The following is a 16661-nucleotide window of genomic DNA, read 5'->3' as shown; positions in this document are numbered from 1 at the left end:
AACGCATAATTCTGTTCGAAACAAGCATAATTCAAAATGGATTCTAATATAAATTAAGTGCAAATCTTGCACTTATCAAACTCCCCCAAACTTGAACTTTTGCTAGTCCCGAGCAAAATAAAATAAAAGCAAATAATCAAGGAAAAATCAACGCAAACTACTATAGTCATGGATATACGAACCATGATATTGGCCTCCGACTCATCTAATTTCATGTAATTCACGATTTCCCAAGAGTCACGTGCGTGTGTGATATGTCAATGTTTATTTACCCAATCGAATGCTCAAATAAAGTTGTCATACTCATTCGCCTTACAAACTCAAGAAATCATCAGCTCAGTGCAGCTCACATTTCATTAAAATACAAATTCACATTCATAGATCACAAAGGTCTTTATCGGTGTTCAATTGGCTCAATAAATATTCAACAGAAGTATACCAAAGATGAAATCACACCATGAGATGCTTGCATGCAAGTGATTAAAGTCTATACTCGTTGACAATGTTTTTCAGGTATCCATAGGCTTGACTTGAACAACTTTTCTCCACTAGTATATTGGATAAATGTGACAAGGTTAATAGGTCTTGTAGGCTTGTAACGTTAGGCCACGGCTCATGGCTACAATAAAAGGTATGGAATTCAAAATTTGAGAGAAATAATCGAATCTTCGTCAATTTCACTAGCATTTCATTCACCATCTTTTTATTGTTTTCTTCCCAATCATATCCTCTATTTTCCAATTTTTTCTTTTTCACCACTTTTGTGTGATTCTTTTCATTTTTTTTATTCCTCTTTTCTTTGCCAACTCCTTTTCGCACACTTTACTTTTTCTTTTTCTTTTCAAAGAGCATCTGAATCATTACAACACCAATGAATTTATTTCTCTCAAAAGCAGGCAGGAAATTAAGTGTATAAGCTTCATTTGGTAGTTGCTGTGGGATATAGAATAGATACAAGTGGGGGCTATTTGTATGTCATTGACACACACCACTTGATTTTTTAGTAGGCTCAAAATGGGACACTAGGGATATTTCATGTTCATTAGGTAGGCTCGAAGGCTCAACGGTTTCAAAGATCGCCTAAATCATTCCTATGTCACATATTATCCGTATTTCGCCTCGAAAAGTGTTCAAACAAGTTCTAGATTACCGTCAATCCATTAGTCAACTCATACAAACCAGTCAAATGCAAATTTCAATAAAAATGGTAGATGAAATAGGTGCACGAAGAAAATTTAAGCATCTCAATTAACTTGAAGCTCAAAGGGCTACAATTGACAGTAAACAAAGAACACAGGCCCAAAGATATTGTGAAAGACTGCCTAGATCATTTCTATGTTTGTGAAAGTGTCAATCAATGTTATGCAAGAATTACCAAGAATCAGATATATGTCGTCTATTTAGCATCACAGGCATACAACTTGTCTCTAAGCAACAATAGTATCAATAAACACGACAGTGCAAAATATTTGTGACTCCTAGGTTCTCATGAACACATATAAATCTCATGACCACAATTCAATTTTCATCATCGGCCACACGGTTTACTTATCCATGACTTTTCCTATCAAATCTAGCATGCAATAAATAAAAAAAAATCAAACTAACTACTGATCGATAAAACAAAAAATTAAAAAATTTGCAGAATTTGCAGAAAAATTCTAACAAGCAATGAGCAACGCAATTTTACCCTCCCCCAAACTTAAAGTATGCATTGTCCTCGATGTATAGAAATAAAGAACACGACAACACATACCTCGCGCATGAGTGTCAAAACTCGGGCGCTCGAGTTGTTGTGCGCAGCATCTGGGTCATCCATTTCCATGGGCTGTGGTGGTGATAGATCTGGTGGTGGGTAAAATTAACAACTAAGGACGTAAAATAAAATAAAATAATAAAAACAAAATGAATGCTAAAGAAAATAAATTGTGGGTTGCCTCCCACACAGCGCTTGGTTTAACGTCATCAGCCCGACTATACCAATCATGTTCATGGTGGATCGTATGATATCTTGGATTCCTTTATTTCCACCATTTGACCTTCAACTTCCATGGTCATCATTCCTCGTTTCACGTCAATAATAGCTCCAACAGCAGCCAATAATGGTCGTCCTAGAATGACATGAACGTTCTGACTCTTCTCAATATCAAGTACCACAAAATCTGCTAGAAGCCTTATTTTATCAATCTTAAGTTCAACATCTTCCACAACACCCAGCGGTGTCCTGACCGATTTATCTGCCATTTTCAAGCTTAGTCCTGTGGGCTTTATCCTGCTCAATCCAAGTTTCTCGTGAAGAGAACTTGGCATTATATTCACGCTCGCTCCTGAATCACAGATAGCTTTTTCCACTGATTGACCCCCTATTTCACATGGTACGATAAATTCTCCGGGGTCTTGCATCTTCTTCGGAAGGTTTCTTGGGGATGCCAACTCTTCCTGCTCTGCAGACTGACTGTTAGTGTGTAAGGTCTTGAGTTCTTCAAGACTTTTTTTTCTTTTGAAATTCAGCTTGTAATTGTAAAAACCTCTGAGGGTAGGGAAGTAAGGAAATATCAATGCATTGATTTAAATCATACCTCTCAGATTTCTTACCTCGGGTTCTTTTGCTTGGAGTTGGCTTTTCATTCTGAACATGCGTGAGTTCAACCTCTTTCTCTTCGCTGCCTACCACACCAATCTCCTTATGCTACAAAAAAATGGCATTCACCTCTCTCAGATTTGGATCTGCAGTCTTTTGTACTGCGCCTGACGGTTGAGACGTGAGTTGCTTCGTTATCTGCCCAACTTGCGATTCCAGGATTTTCAACGAAGCTCCAATATTTTTCATGTGTGTCTCGAGGTTGTCAAGTCTAGACTCAGTCCGAGCCATCCTCTTGCCAGATTCAGAAACGAATGTCCCGACTAAATCCTCAAATGATGGCTTCCCTTCCCCATTTGATGTATTGAACCCCGGTGGAGGATTCAACACATTCTTATTGTTTGCATATGAAAAATTCTCATGGTTCCTCAAATCAGGATGATAAGTGTTAGGGGGAGGGTTACCTCGATATCCTCCATAGCCACGATTGTTAATGTACTGAGCTTCTTCCACAACTGGCTCTTCCGCAGCAGTTACCAAAGCTACATCAGACGTAGATTGACCTGGCTTGTTCATCGCTGCAATTTGTGCTGTCAATGCCGAAACCTATGCAGTCAGTGATGTGATCGGGTCTACGGCATACACTCCAGCTGTTCTCTGTACTCCTGATCTCTCACTTGGCCACTGATAACTGTTGATGGTCATCTGTTCAAGTAATTCATAAGATTCATCAGGTGTTTTATAAAAAATAGTACCTTCGGCGGCTGCATCCACATTGCCTCTAGTTGGCCCATCATGACCATTGTAAAAGAGCTCAATCTGAACCCATTCTGCATATCCATGATTCGGACACTTTCTGAGCAGTTCTTTGTATCTCTCCCAAGCCTCATATAACACTTCAAATTCTCTCTGCCTGAAGTTAGTGATGTCTATTTTCAGCTGAGCAGACTTGGCAGGAGGAAAATACTTTGACAGAAATTTTGTGACCAAATCTGCCCATGTAGTAATACTCCCTAGCGGCAGAGATTGGAGCCAGCTCCTTGCCTAATCCCTGAGAGAAAACGGAAACAAACGCAATCGAATAATTTCGTCAGAAACACCATTAATTTTTACCGTGTCCGTGATCTCTAGAAAAGTCCTGAGATGAAGATGGGGATCTGCGGTGACTGCACCTCCAAACTGGTTCTGTTGAACCATGTTGATCAGTGCGGGCTTTAGCTTGAAGTTATTAGCAGCAATGGTTCCACGAGCTATTCCAGAATAGTGAGCGTTAATGACTGGGCGGAAATGTTCTCGAATTGGCACCTCTTGTGGGAGCTCGTTCTGATGATCTCTGTTTTCAGCCATTTCTTTAATCTCCTCTCGTCTTGCTTTCCTTAATCTCCTGGCAGTTCTTTCGATTTCAGGATCAAAAACCAGCAAGTCGGGATTTGTATATTTTCGCATGCACTGTAAAAACAGAGAAGATTATAAAATAACAAAGTAAAACAATAAAAATAAACTCTAAATTAAAGTCAAGTCTACTTGGTAACAATACTGATATAAATTCAAATTTGACACTCCCCGGCAACGGCGCCAAAAACTTGTTGCTCGTTTTCCTACCGCAAGTGTACGGTGTCAAGTTTTAGTACTGGTTAGAGTACAGATATCGATCCCACGAGGAGTGTGTGTAAAATTGTATATCAATTCTTGTAATTAAAATAGTCTCAACTTTATTTAGAGAAATTGAATAAACGATTGGTTTGGTTGAATGAATTAACTGAAAACAATGAATTAATTAAGTCACCGAATTGAGAGATAATAATGAGAGAAAGTATCTAGAGAAATGATTTCACTAAGTTTCCACGATAATTACTCAAAGTTTAATTTATATTCCTGAATTCCAATCAATTAATGGCCAAGAACACTTAGATTAATTTATTCCCCCTTTCCCAAGTGACGAATAAAGTGTATCTATCAACTTTGATTCAATTATTCCTAATTAGAATCTACGTTTCATAGATAAATGCAAACAATGTTCTTACTAAGCCTCGCTAAAGTTATACGCCTTCCGAACGCTATAAACATTTAACGATGTGTCTCTAATGATCTATAATCCTAGTCCCTCTCCCGAGTTATAAGATTAATCAAACAACAAACAAATTATGGCCAGTAAATTTGCAGTGCAGTAAACGCAGAGAACACAATTAAACGAAAGCGGAATTCAATCCAATAAATAACGGTGTCAAATCATCGTATCAACAGAGTTACGTCATTCTCTAGAATGGGAATTTAGTTCATCACGAAATCCAAGAGAAAACAAGACATATTTGTAATTCTAGGCATCGATACACAGTAGAATAAAGAAACAAAGGAAAAGATAACAAATCCGAAGTGTCGTCTCTGTTCCCAGATCTGTCGTTCTTCGTATTTGTGGCTGTCCTTCGCCCTCTGAATCTTCGTCTCGTGTATGCACTCCGTTTCTCGCCTCTTTTCCTCCCCAAGATGGTGTGTTTTCGTATGATTTCTCCAGTGACGGCTGCTCTCCCATTTCTGACCTAAGAATCGCGCTTTTATAATTTTCTGGAACTCGGCGCGCGCGCGGTGGCGCGGACCGTTCTGCCGTGTGGTGCGTCTGCTCGTGCGCGGTTGCACGTGAAATCGCGCTGGCGCGCGCTGCTCTCGGGTCTTCCTGGTGCACCTGTTCGCGCTGTCGCGCGAGAAGTGGCGCTGCAGCGCGCTAGCTTCTGTCGATCCTCTTGCTTTCATGCGCGCGCGGTAGCGCGAGATGTCGCGCGGTGGCGCGCGCCTCTCTGGTCGTGCACCTATGTTATTGTGCGCGCGGCCGCACGACTTCTCGCGCTACCGCGCGCGTACTTCTGGTCTTGGCAATAGCTGAACTCGCGGCTCGGTTCTGTTTTCTCGGTTCACTTGGTTGCGTATCCACTATTTTCTCCATTCCTGAAGTGACAACAAAAACAAACCAAAAACGCATAATTATGTTCGAAACAAGCATAATTCAAAATGGATTCTAATATAAATTAAGTGCAAATCTTGCACTTATCACCATCACTGCGACTTTCCTGTTCAATGCATCCGCAACCACATTAGCCTTGCTAGGGTGGTAGTTAATGTCACAGTCATAGTCCTTCACTAGCTCCAACCAACGCCTATAACGCCTATTCAATTCTTTCTGCGTAAAGAAGTACTTGAGGCTCTTATGGTCGGTAAAGATCTGACACTTCTCTCCGTACAAATAATGCATCCAAATTTTCAAGGCAAAAACTACGGCTGCAAACTCTAGATCGTGGGTAGGGTAAATCTTCTCATGGATTTTCAACTGACGAGAAGCATACGCTATCACCTTCCCATGCTGTATCAACAGTGCGTCTAAAACGAGCTTCGAAGCATCGGTATACAAAACAAAGTCTCCGGTCCCTGACAGCATGGCCAGTACTGGTGCTGAGATAAGAGCTTGCTTCAAAGTATCGAAGCTCTTCTAACACTCATCGCTCTACACAAATTTCGTATTCTTCTTTGTCAACGACGTGAGTGGAATTGCGATAGAGGAGAATCCCTGAATAAACTTCCGGTAATATCCTGCTAGCCCAAGGAAACTACGGATCTCTGATGCATTTTGCGGTACAACCCAATCTCTGACTGCTGCAACTTTCGCTGGGTCTACCTCGATACCGCTGCTAGAAACGATGTGACCTAAGAACGCCACATTCTCTAACCAGAACTCACACTTACTGAACTTCGCGAATAGATGGTACTTCTGTAAGGTCTGGAAAACTGCGATCAGATGTCTGCTATGCTCCTCATGATTCTTTGAGTAGACGAGAATGTCGTCTATGAACACTATCACGAACTGATCAAGGTACGGCTGAAATACGCGATTCATGATATCCATGAAGATCGTTGGCGCATTCGTCAAACCGAACGACATCACAAGGAACTTGAAGTGGCCATAACGAGTCCTAAAAGCAGTCTTGAGAACATAGGTATCTTTCACCCTCAACTGGTGATAACCAGAACGCAGGTCAATCTTTGAGAATACTGAGGCTCCCTGCAACTGGTAAAATAAATCTTCAATCCTCGGGAGTGGGTATTTGTTCTTCACTGTAACCCTGTTCAACTCCCGGTAATCAATGCAGAGCCTCATCGAACCATCCTTCTTCTTCACAAATAAGATTGCCGCGCCCCATGGTGGAAAACTCGGGCGAATGAACTCCTTGTCAATAAGTTCATGAATCTGCTTCTTGAGCTCTGCCATCTCTGTCGGTGCTAATCGGTACGGTTCTTTTGAGATCGGTGTGGTTCCTGGCATAAGCTCAATAGAAAACTACACTTCCTGCATAGGTGGCATACCAGAGACTTCATCAGGAAATACGTCTAGAAAGTCCCTAAAAATTGGGACTTCGGAGGCTGACTGACTGGGTGTCTCGGGAACAGATACAATAGTTGCTAAAAATGTTAGACACCCTTTACGCATGAGTTTCCTAGCCTGGATACAAGGTATTATACGCGGTAAAAGAAAGTACCGGTCTGGCTCGAATAAGAACTGCTCTCTCCCAAGAGGTCGAACTAGAACAGATCTTTGCTGGAAGTCAATCAAAACTCTGTTCCTTAATAGCCAGTCCATACCCAGAATGATATCAAATTCTGGCATCGACAATACGATAAGATCAGCATAAACAAGATTACCATGAAGTTTGAGGTCTATATCTTAGATCACATTAGTGGCTGTCAGATCATCTCCAGAAGGCAGTACTACCGAATACGCTATATCTAGCCCAATGGTCTTGACCTTGAGGAAATTCGAAAAGATATCTGAAATGAACGAATGAGTAGCCCCTGAATCTATCAAGGCATTTAGCTGAACCAGCTATAAAAATTCTCTCTGAAAGGTTGGAACATCAAGCTGAACCCAATAATTAAAAGAACTAAACTTATAGACATGCGAATGTCAAAGTTCTTCTAATCTAAATTCCTGAAATAACGCTGATTAGATCATGAAATCCTATCACAAATTCTAAGTTCAAAAACTTAACCCAGACTCCCAAAACATTGAATTTCAAATGCAAACTTAAATCATTACGATACCTGTCATGAGCATTGTCTCTGGGTTCGTCTCCGCTGCATGGAGGGCAAAAACTCTGCCTCGGGTAGGCAGACTCCCCTGAGGGCACTCCTTCAGTAAGTGGTAAGGACTACCACATTTGTAGCACTTCCCCAAAACCATATCTACAAACCCCAGTATGGCGACGTGAGCACTTGGTACAGACTGGATACTCTGGGGCTCTCGGGACTACACGTCCCTGCTGCTGCTGTCCTCTGTTCCTGTGTGGACCGTGGAAAGGCTTCTTGCTCTGATGCTGCTGTTGAGGAGGGCGGTGCGGCGCTTGGACAGGTTGCTTGCCCTGGCGATCTCTCTCAATATCATTCTGATCCTACTCTGCATCTAGAGCCCTGGAGACAGGGACATCATAGGTGGTAGGGCCAGCCAACCTAACATCACGGCGCAAGATCGACCGTAGACCATCCAGAAAATGCCTCAACTTGGCTCAGCATCATTTTCAATCAGGGGTACAAAATGGCAACCCTTCTCAAACTTACGGATAAACTCCGTAACAGTCATGTCTCCCTTCTTCAGGGTCATGAACTCCATGGTCAATCTGGAACGCACCTCTTCAGTAAAATATTTAGAGTAGAATACCTCTGTAAAAGCGCGTCCAGATCAGAGTGGCCAAATTCAAGGCTACAGATGCTCCTTCCCACCACAAGTGGGTGTCTCCTCCAAACAGATAGGTCGCACAACGAACCCTATCCTCATCTCCAAGCTCCATGAATTCGAAGATAACCTCAAGGGACTTAATCTAGCCCTCGGCAATCATAGGATCTGTCGTCCCTGAGAACTCCTTCGATCTCATCTTCATAAACCGCTCATAGGTAGCCTCAGGCCCCGTCTGCTTGGCTACTCCTGCATTGTTTCCCGCAAACTGTGCGAAGAACTGAGTCATTCCGGCTAACATCAGTGCGTTCATGTTCGGTGGAGGGGGTGGTGGTAAGTCCTCTCTTGCCTCTGATCCTCACCGTCCTCATGATGATGCTCATCATCTCTCATGCGCTCAGGAATGCATCTAGGAGGCATGCTGTTCCATACATACAACCCATACATAACCAACATGCATAATTCCATTATTTATTTAAATTTAAATAAATACTGCATAATCATAATCTTGACATAAAACATTTCATGAAAACATGCTGTTAAAATATTTCATGTTTTAAACGAAATGCGTAAATGTAAAACTTACAGACCGAAGACGTGACTTCATGAGCTTCTCGAGGTCAGTAGTAGTTCAACCCTTTACAAGAACATCTGTGATGGCCCGTATTTCGTATTCGTAATTTTGCGGAATTATTTAAAAATTTTCTCTTTAAATAAATAACATGCATCATTCATCAAATAAACTGATAAATGGATTAATTTTTAAAATAACAGCAGAAGTAGATATTGTTTTTCAACTCAACAACTTAAAAATACTTCAACATTATAAAACTGAGTTTGAACATAAAAAGGTGAATAAACTGAAACATGAGGTCCTCGGGTTCTTACTACTACTGACCCAAGCTAGCTCACTGGTTCCCGCCCTCGACCTCGACCTCATCAGTACCTACAAAAATCAAGTCTAGTGAGTCTAAAGACTTAACATGCATATACCATGATCAACAAGTAAATATATCGTAAAATTTCGTGTAACCGTAAAAATATCGTATCGCAAAGCGTAAAGTGAAAATCGTGTCTTGAGTAATTATAAATACGTGCATATCTAAATATCGTACGTAAAAGATTTGCTCGATAGAGCCTTGTCATAAAATATCATAATGAGATTTTTCTGGTAGAGATAATGTTTCTACGCAAGTGGCCCGTAACATAACATGAACGTCTGATCAGACTAAGCCACAGTATACTGGACGGTATAGATCACCACAGCCCTTGGACTGGATGTTCGTACCCATTCATAAACATAAACCGGTCGTAAGTCACCGGATAGAGATCCCATAAGCGTGAGGTGACCACAAGACATATCGTATATATCTCAAAAATAAATATTTTATATTCTCTGCACGTAATATCCTGTTTTCACCGGATGAGTTGGATCGTTCCTAGGCTTGCTGCGACCTAATTATAACATGAGAAACATGCAAATAATTTCAACTTGACAAAAGCTTCGTAACCGAACCACAAATGAGACAAACGCGACCAACAAACTAGTTTTCCAACCATGACTCCGTACCAACCCGAACCAACATCGAACCAACATCGAACCATCGTTTACTCATGATTAAAAAACATCTAACATGATGAAATATTATTCGTAAGGACTGTAATACACAAAAATAGTGAATGGAGGACAAAATTGTAAAACGCTCTTTCGAGAGTCACTTTGGCGCATTGCACCGTAAATTATTGTACGACCTCTAAAATTAACCAAATCACGAACGGCCAAAAATATGACCTTCCTAACTCATTGAGGTACTTTCCAGTCCAAGGCCATAGGCTACAAGCCAACCAATAACTCGCACAAGCCTCCTCAACCGAAGCGATGCTGCTGTCAATTGCGCGATGACAGCAGCTTTGTTTGCTGTGCTTTGTTTACGAAACTAATGGTCAATTGGACTTGAACCACCGACCAGAGTCTCTTACCAACATCCTAAGGTGTGGCTTGAACCATGGCTAAGGGCACTAGGCAAACCACAAGCAAACACTTAGGACAACACAAAGCTTCGACCGAGAGCATCAAAATTCTATGTTGTGCGATTGTTTGAATTATCTTGCTGTCTTGCATCGTTCCAGTGAACATATGATCGACCATGGCTCGATCTAGGCTTGATGAAGGGTTGTATGAACCATGGATAAGGGCTAAAAGCCAACCAAGATCCACCCAACACCCCCAAAGCCGAAACCATCTCATACAAAATCAGAAAACGACATCGTGGAGCACTTGTCTTGTTGCTTTGAAATTTCGATGGATCCATGAACCAAGTCTTGAAAGGTTGTCTTGGTCACGTCCTAGAAATGCTAAGGGAGGGTTCTAACCATGGTTACAGGCCTTGGGCCAACCAAGATTCGAACACTCCTCTTAGACAATCAAACAACCAAAATCGTGACTCAACTTTGCAACTATGGGAGAAGTTGTTGTCAAGTCTTCCTCCTGCGTGCATGGTCTTGAACTAATGAACCGACATGGCCCTAACACACTCTAGTACATGCCTAGATGCAGCCTGGAGCGCCTGGATTCTAGCCAACCTCCTGAAATCACAAAACAAGCCAAAACCGTGAAGTATGAAGGAAGGGGGTTGAAGGGGCTGTGCAGGATTTTCTTCAAAGTTGCTGTCATTTCGGTTTTTGCTCCTTAAATCATGAACATGTGATGTTTTAAAATACCTATAGGACTTGATTGAAGAGTAAAGAGCAATATAAACATGCCTGAAATTTTTGTTTTGAATAAAACAAACAATACGACGAGCACAGCGCAGCGGAGATGGAGTGATATTTTCTTTTCTCTCTTGTTTTCTTGATGTTACTCACGATTTTTTGCTGCTGGTTTTTCTCTGAAATTATCGAATGAGAGGGTGGGGAGATGCTAAGGAAATGAAGGGGAAGATTGCAAATTAAATGGGTCAAGAATGCATTAAGAGGGAAGTTGCATAAGAGAAGATTGAATGGCAAATGGAATTATATCATTTCCATTTCTTGTTGCACGAGATGGAGGGATTTGGGGGCCAAAATTCTCCAACAAAACAAGGCAAGAATGTTTCTTAAATAATGAATTTTAAATGCTTAAAGTTTTAGATATCCATTATGTATTTTACTAATTTAATAAATTACACTAGGGTAATAATTTTCTTGCATGGCATGACTTGGTCTATAGAATTAATTATTAAAATGTTAGGTTGTTATTTCTTGAATATATTAGGCCTAAATCAATTTATCTCAATTGGTTACACAGTTTAATTTAGGATTTAATTAATTATTGAACATAAAAGAACTTATTTAATAATTTAACTCCAATTAACTAAATAAATCTTAAAAACATTATTTAACATTAAAATAAATTATTCCTTGGCTTAAATTAAATTTAAGAGTATTTTCTTATTATTAAATTTTATCTCAATTCTCCAACTATAGTCCGCCTCGCGTATTTAACCGAAAAGATAAAAACTAAACCTCTGCGTTTTAAAATAAATGATCAAATTTTAAAGTGACTTAAACACTCCATAAAGAAATAAAAATTATTTTTAATTTAAATAATAGCAACTATGCATAGTTTATACATAGTCTGATTTATCGGATTCTACACTTGGACACTAAGATGAAAACTTCGGACAAAAAGGAACACTTCCAACACCAGATCCCATTCATCTCGTGATAGCCATCTCCAATTCTTGCCAACCAATCACCCCACACACCGCTCTCCACAATCAATGATCAAAAGCTTTCTTATTATACGACACTGAAACTTAACCACATGTTACACTATAATAATATAACTAACTAGTAACTACGCATACTCTTTTCATGACGTGACAGAACTAATCGCAGAATCTAATCTAACTATTTAACCTTAGGAATATTGTTATTATCTAACTATTTAACCTTAGGAATATTGTTATTAAAAAACAATATTAATGTCGGAGAAACCATACATTCAAAGCTTGTGTCTCTTCTCTGTCCTCTACAACTCCTTTGGCGATCGATATAAAATCCAGGCTGCTGGACTGTAAGTCAGCAATGGAGAAAATGGGACTTCTTCTCGCCGTTTTCTTTTCATTTCTCTCCATTTTCTCCTCTCCGGTGCTGTCAAGAAAACTCGCATCCAGCTCAAAAACCATGCTTCTTGATGTATCTTCTACTCTGAGAAAAACCCAAGATTTATTGTCGCTCAACTCCCAAAATTTGGTGCACTCGAGGCCCGACGTAGAACACCAGAAACCCATTGTTTCTTACGGTTCATCTCTGAGTTTTCAGCTGCATTCTCGCTTGGGAATCCGTCGAAGTTCTGATAAAGACTACAGAGAACTCACGTTGGCCAGAATCAACCGGGACTCGGCCCGCGTCAAAGCACTTCAGACCCGGCTAGATCTGTTGAGTTTAGGTATAAAGAAAGTAGATCTAACGCCATTGGAGGAAGAACTGGAGGATGAGAAGATCGAAGTCCCGGTGATTTCGGGAACAAGCCAAGGCAGCGGCGAGTACTTCTGCCGTGTCGGAGTTGGCAACCCGCCGACCCAATCTTACATGGTGCTCGACACCGGAAGCGACGTCAATTGGGTGCAATGCGCCCCCTGCGCAGACTGTTATCAGCAAGCCGACCCGATTTTCGACCCGGTCCAGTCCACTTCCTTCTCCCCCCTCACATGCGATACCCAGCAATGCAGGTCGCTCGATGTCTCCGAGTGCCGTAACGACACGTGTCTCTACGAGGTTTCCTACGGCGACGGCTCTTACACCGTCGGAGATTTCGTGACGGAGACCTTCACTTTCGGCAACTCCGCTGCGGTGAACAACTTAGCCATCGGTTGCGGTCATAACAACGAAGGTTTATTCGTCGGAGCCGCCGGATTAATCGGCTTAGGCGGCGGCTCTTTGTCTTTCCCTTCGCAAATTAACGCTTCCTCCTTCTCTTACTGCCTCGTGGATCGCGATTCGGATTCCGCTTCAACTCTCGATTTCAACTCATCACCCCCGCCAGACGCCGTCACAGCTCCATTACTTCGGAACTCCAAGCTGGACACCTTTTACTACGTAGATTTGACTGGAATCGGCGTCTCCGGTGAGCTGTTATCCATCCCGCCGGCGACTTTTCAGGTGAACGAGAACGGAGACGGCGGGGTCATAGTGGACTCAGGAACGGCCGTCACTAGATTGCAAACGGCGGCTTACAATTCCCTGCGAGATGCATTTAAGGCGGGGACGGTAGACTTGCCGTTAACTAACGGCGTTGCTCTATTCGACACGTGCTATGATTTGAGCTCGAGGCAAAGTGTGGAGGTCCCAACGGTGTCGTTTCATTTCTCGAACGGAAATGAGTTGAGTTTACCGGCTAAGAATTACCTGATACCGGTTGATTCATCGGGGACTTTCTGTTTGGCCTTTTCTCCGACGTCGTCTTCTCTTGGGATTATCGGTAATGTCCAGCAACAAGGAACACGTGTCAGTTACGACTTGGCTAATTCTTTAATAGCATTTTCACCCAAAAAATGCTAAAATTACATTCGAGTCCTCCCTTTTAATTTTATTCTTGGGATTTTAGATTTTAATTAATTGGTTTTGTGAGCCCACTAGCATGTGTGTTACTGCAACTTTTGTTCCTCTGTTTTGTATTGCAAGTTGTAATGTAAAAAATAGTTGTAAGTTATATTCTCCATTTTTTAAAAAAATCGAGAATATTAATAAATACAAATTATATGAAATGGGTAATTAGCAAATTTTTTCTCACGTTGACTTCTCATAAATATTGTATTATATTAATCTCATATAAATTTTTTTTAAAGATGATTAACATTTAATGGGAGGCTATATAATGAGTGTGTCTCATTTGAGATCATCTCACGGATCATAATCTGTGAGACGGATCAAACCTACCCATATTCACAATAAAAAGTAATACTCTTAGCATAAAAAGTAATATTTTTTCATGGGTGATCCAAATAAGAGATCTGTCTCACAAATATAATCTGTGAGACCGTCTCACACAAGTTTTTGTCCCTCCATCATTTGTTGAGCATACTCACTTGTATAGTTGTATTCTATATTTTGGGTTTTACAAAATTCAAGGGAATCACATGTTAGATCAATTTTATTTTTATGAGTTTATATATAAATAATTATTTATTATGGGTTTTTAGTTAATTTAAGTTCAAAATAAAAAGATCAAATAATATTTTGAGTTATTGAGCTTTAATGTATAAAATATGTTGTAGACCTTTAATGGACAGAGAAAAAAATATAACTTTTGTTTTATAATGAACTAAAGCACAAATATCAGAAGATAATGATAGACATTATTTATATATAGATCATGGTCTCCAGATCGTGCACACTCACATTCCTTATTCTCTCATCCATTAGGAAAATAATTCAGAATAGAAAACTAAATGATTCTCTAAAAGAAAAGAGCACGTAGATCTAAAGATCAAGACACGTTATTAAGAATTCAGGATTATGACTTCAGGTTCGTTTCCACCTAAGTTTTCAGTCAAAATGTTAATGATTTAGCATGATTGATTATGTGTATTTTTCCCCAACAATTGGTATTAGAGCTACTCATGCTTGAATCATTGAGATTTGTTTAAAGTTTTGGATATTATTTAGTTTCAGATCTGGGAAAGAAAATTTCCCCAGATCTGGAAAATATTTTAGTTAACAATTTTTTATGGATTCAGGTTGATAGTTTCGAATTGCGGTTTAGTCTTTTTTAAAAAAATATTCAGAAATTTGAAACTACATGATGTTTGATGTAATAATTGTCTCTGCTTGATAGAGTGATCGAACCGTGATGCTTGAGCTGCTGTGTGATTTAAAAGATTTGAGTTGAATCATCACCGGACAGCTATAACTTTTGGTAAAACGGTAAGCACTCGATCCTACAATTGACATCAGAGCCAAGGTGATTCGAACACAGATGGTCAAGTCCCAAGGAAAGCATGAGACCCTTTAGAGTTGCCGAAGGGACCAATCACGAGGGGACGACTGAAGAGATTCAAGGAAGCGTTGCAGGGGCTTATGAGCAAGGAAGAAGGACGTACAAGCGAGGTGCAAAGTGCTGGAGGGTTCATGATGCATGGGAATAAGTTTGGGAGCCAAAAGAACATTATTCAAGTGATAGATAAAGATGAGTCCAGAAGCATCGGCGCCCGAGCGGCCAAAGATTACCGCCCGAGCGCCACACTTACTGTCCGAGGCGAAAAATTCCAGAAAGCTTCGCGCCCGAGCGGTCATAATCTACCGCCCGAGCGCGAATAGTACAGAATTTCGGCGCTCGAGTGGCAATATCCTACCGCCCGAGCGCGAGTCAGTTGCGGGAAAATCCTAGTTTCCTAGTTAGAGTTTTGATTATTTTGGTAACTAAATTTGCAATCTTTTTTTAATATGTAGACATATTTGCACGAAAATTTTGACACTTTTCAGAGTTCATTATTGATATTTTATCATTGTTCTTGATTTTTTCTCTCAAACAATTAAAGCTTTTGCTTTGTTAACAAAATAAAACTTATCAAAGTTTTTAATTTTGTGGCGTTTATCGATCGTGCTTGTGCGGATTGTCTTCGACTTGTTCTTTGAAGGTTCGTCATAATATCGATTGTTATTCCGTGATTATTTATTGCTAAGTTTTTATAATTTAGAGGTGAGTATCACAAATTCAAACTTGGTTCAAAAGATCGGGACAACAATGATTCTTTGTTCGTTATTGAATTGAGGACGCGATTCGATAAATCGTGTTTGCTATTCGCTCGTACAAAGATTCACTTCATTTGGTATTAGAGCTTAGGTCCATTGAATTCAAGTAAGTTATCTTGTTCTTAAATTTTCAGATCTGTGTTAGTTCTTCGTTCGTTTTCAGATCTGCTTTCTGTTCTATCGTTCTTCGGATTTTTTTTTCGAGAGTATGTGATTCTCGAAATTTTGGTAAAAAAAAGAGTACAAAAATTCCGAAAAATTTACCATTATTTCTTTTTGGTATCTTGTTCAATTTCCTTTAGAGAGTCATATTCAATTGCCTCTCACAGTAAAAAAAAAATTCTATACCTTCGAATTTCTTGTCTACGCAGTCCAAGTGAGTTGGTCACAATTGTTCATGAGTTGGAACTTGATTATTTAATACTCAAATACAAAGCTTGAGCACACTTTAGAGAGAAACATTGAATTCGAGTGGGAACATTTGAGTGTGAGTGTTATTTTTTTGGAGTGACTAGTGAGTATTTGTTGTGAGCAAAAAAAAAATAAGAGAGGAGAGACGAGTGAATTTCTTTGGAGTGACCGTGAGCATTTGGGTGAGGATCATTTTGTTTTCTACTAACTTTTTCTTGC

At 40.1% G+C, this 16661-nt stretch overlaps 1 protein-coding gene across 1 annotated transcript; it reads left to right on the top strand.

Moving 5' to 3' along the window:
* The first annotated feature begins 12227 nt into the window (after window positions 1-12227).
* LOC140808073 (protein ASPARTIC PROTEASE IN GUARD CELL 1-like) lies at window positions 12228-14033 on the top strand. The gene has a single exon (XM_073165087.1). It carries the CDS (start codon window positions 12363-12365, stop codon window positions 13836-13838), a length of 1476 nt encoding a protein of 491 aa, XP_073021188.1. The 5' UTR covers window positions 12228-12362; the 3' UTR covers window positions 13839-14033.
* Window positions 14034-16661: the final 2628 nt, after the last annotated feature.

The sequence above is a fragment of the Primulina eburnea genome, chromosome 12 (genome assembly GCF_022965805.1).
Source record: "Primulina eburnea isolate SZY01 chromosome 12, ASM2296580v1, whole genome shotgun sequence".
NCBI classification, from domain to species: Eukaryota; Viridiplantae; Streptophyta; class Magnoliopsida; order Lamiales; family Gesneriaceae; genus Primulina; species Primulina eburnea.
The sequence above is the reverse complement of the archived record's forward strand: the minus strand, read 5'-3'. Positions and strand labels throughout refer to the sequence as shown.

Excerpts from the sequence above, each read along its gene's own strand:
- LOC140808073 (XM_073165087.1), top strand. The coding sequence starts at position 12,363 with ATGGAGAAAATGGGACTTCTTCTCGCCGTTTTCTTTTCATTTCTCTCC.